General features: G+C 37.8%; 1 protein-coding gene across 1 annotated transcript in view; it reads left to right on the forward strand.

Annotated features, from left to right (window-relative positions):
• LOC134191967 (ribosome biogenesis protein NSA2 homolog) overlaps nt 1-2,500 on the forward strand; it is a 2,857-nt gene that overhangs the window by 284 nt on the left and 73 nt on the right. The window contains exons 3-12 of the mRNA XM_062660619.1: nt 56-121; nt 434-487; nt 570-656; nt 722-785; nt 840-924; nt 1,449-1,543; nt 1,602-1,640; nt 2,057-2,158; nt 2,231-2,282; nt 2,463-2,500. The exon at nt 2,463-2,500 is cut by the window's right edge and continues 73 nt beyond it. Coding sequence (XP_062516603.1) covers nt 56-121; nt 434-487; nt 570-656; nt 722-785; nt 840-924; nt 1,449-1,543; nt 1,602-1,640; nt 2,057-2,158; nt 2,231-2,282; nt 2,463-2,500 — 682 coding nt within the window. The remainder of the gene's footprint in view (nt 1-55; nt 122-433; nt 488-569; nt 657-721; nt 786-839; nt 925-1,448; nt 1,544-1,601; nt 1,641-2,056; nt 2,159-2,230; nt 2,283-2,462) is intronic.

The raw sequence follows: 2,500 nt of genomic DNA on the forward strand, positions 1-2,500 counted from the left end.
ACGTGGCGTGGTGTGACGTTTGAACGGTCTAGCATGCGTTGGTGTGTCGTCATAGACGGAAGAGGGAGGCGAGGATGCCTCACACTGCAGCTCATTATGCAAAGAAGTTACACGGACTAAAGTAATTATAATAGAGCTATAAAATAAATATTAAATTAATTTTAAAAAATGAAATTTAATATTAATGATTTTTGTTTGCAACATATTTATTTTTGTATATATATATATATAATTTTTTAATATTTTTTAATGTATATATTTATATTTTTGATGGCATGCCTAATGCATGCCTGCGCATAGGCATCTAACTATTTCCAACAGCTGTGTCTCTACTATTTAGTGCTAAACGTTCTAAAATTAATTATATATGTATAATTAATAATTATTTATGTATTTTTTGTATTTTATTTTTATATTTATTGTATAATTTTAGAGCCAAAATGTACAACAAAAAGAGATTTGCTGAGAAGGTGCAAATGAAGAAGACGTGAGTGTACAAACTCATCCATTCATTATTATCAATTGAATCAATTAATGTCAATTGAATGTAATCTCTTAAAATGTTATAGTCTGAAGATGCATGAAAAGAAAGATACCAAGTCACGTGACACGGATAAGACTCCACAGGGGGCGGTGCCACCATATCTTCTTGACAGGTTGATATTTATGTCTAATTAGTGATATCAATATGTACATATATTGATTTTTTAATATTAATTAGGGAAGCACAGTCGAGGGCGAAGGTACTGAGCAACATGATAAAACAGAAGAGGAAGGAGAAAGCTGTGAGTGGATGTCGTTGTCGCACATAAGATTTTTTGGCGGCAACATTGTTGTAGGGCAAGTGGAATGTCCCGCTTCCTAAAGTGAAGGCCGTGGCTGATGCGGAAGTTTTTAAGGTTATAAAGAGTGGCAAACGGAAACGTAAGAGATAACATGTGATGGGGTAGTACATTAAGTGCTTGCAGGTTGTTTGTATCCATGTTTTTTAGACTAACTGATGTGGTTTGTCTGTCTGTCTGTCTGTCTGTCTTCCTGCCTGTTTGTCTGTCTGTCTGTCTGTCTCTCTGTCTCTCTGTTTGTCACATTAGCAATAGTCTTGGACTATAGGTAGAACATTTCGTTTTAACAGTAACTGTTGTAGTAGTGAAGATTGTTGACAATAAACTTGAGTCTGTCTCTCTGTCTGTTCATCTGTTTATCTGTCTGTCTGTCTTCTGTTTGTCTGTCTGTTGTCTGTTTGTCTGTGTGTGTGTGTGTCTGTCTTCCTGTCTGTTTATCTGTCTGTCTGTCTGTCTGTTGTCTGTTAGAGTGTGTTCACGTGTGTGTGTGTGTGTGTGTGTGTGTGTGTGTGTGTGTGTGTGTGTGTGTGTGTGTGTGTGTGTTGTCATGGTCATTCAACCACGTACACTGTACATCAATTTTTATACTAAGTGTTGATCTTCTAGATAAGTCATGGAAAAGAATGGTCACAAAGGCTTGTTACGTTGGTGAGGGATTTACAAGAAAACCACCCAAGTTTGAGAGATTTATTCGGCCAATGGTTTCGCATTTTGTTCTACTCGTATTGTGTGCATTTTTAATCACATTTATATCAACAGGGATTGAGGTTCAAGAAAGCTCACGTAACTCATCCAGAGGTAACTCACATTGTGTGCTCTACATGCATCATCTGAAATTTGTATTCAATCTGTTTTTGTTTGTCTGTTTGTTTGTCCGTTTGTTTTTTGTCTGTCTGTTTGTTTGTCCATCTGTTATTGTTTGTCAGTTTGTTTGTCTGTCCATCTTTTTTGTTTGTCTGTTTGTTTGTTTGTCTGTTTGTTTGTTTGTCCATTTGTTTCTGTCTGTCTGTCTGTCTGTCCATCTGTTATTGTTTGTCAGTTTGTTTGTCTGTCCATCTTTTTTGTTTGTCAGTTTGTCAATTTGTCTGTTTGTGTGTCCATCTGTTTTTGTCTGTCTGTCTGTCTGTCTGTTTGTGTGTCTGTCTGTTTGTTTGTCGGTCTACATAACATTTCTTACACTACAATCTACTTTCACATTCCATGTGCTTTACCAGCTTAAGGCAACATTTTGTCTACCAATCATCGGGGTGAAGAAGAACCCGTCATCAACAATGTACACACAGCTAGGAGTCATAACCAAAGGCACTGTGATTGAGGTGCAATCATACTGATAAAACTTCCTACATTCATACAAGAATGATGCTCATGTTAAGCCTGTATGATTATAGGTGAATGTCAGTGAGCTGGGGTTAGTGACACAAGGAGGGAAGGTCGTGTGGGGTAAAGTCGATTATTGTGTGTGTGTGTGTGTGTGTGTGTGTGTGTGTGTGTGTGTGTGTGTGTGTGTGTGTGTGTGTGTCTGTGTCTGTGTCTATGTCTGTGTCTGTGTCTGTGTGTGTCTGTGTCTGTGTCTGTGTGTTGTGGACGTGTGTGAGTGTGTGGATTGTGTGGTTCCTGTAGGGAAATATGCACAAGTGACGAACAATCCAGAGAACGAT

The sequence above is a fragment of the Corticium candelabrum genome, chromosome 16 (genome assembly GCF_963422355.1).
Source record: "Corticium candelabrum chromosome 16, ooCorCand1.1, whole genome shotgun sequence".
In the NCBI taxonomy this organism is placed as follows: Eukaryota; Metazoa; Porifera; class Homoscleromorpha; order Homosclerophorida; family Plakinidae; genus Corticium; species Corticium candelabrum.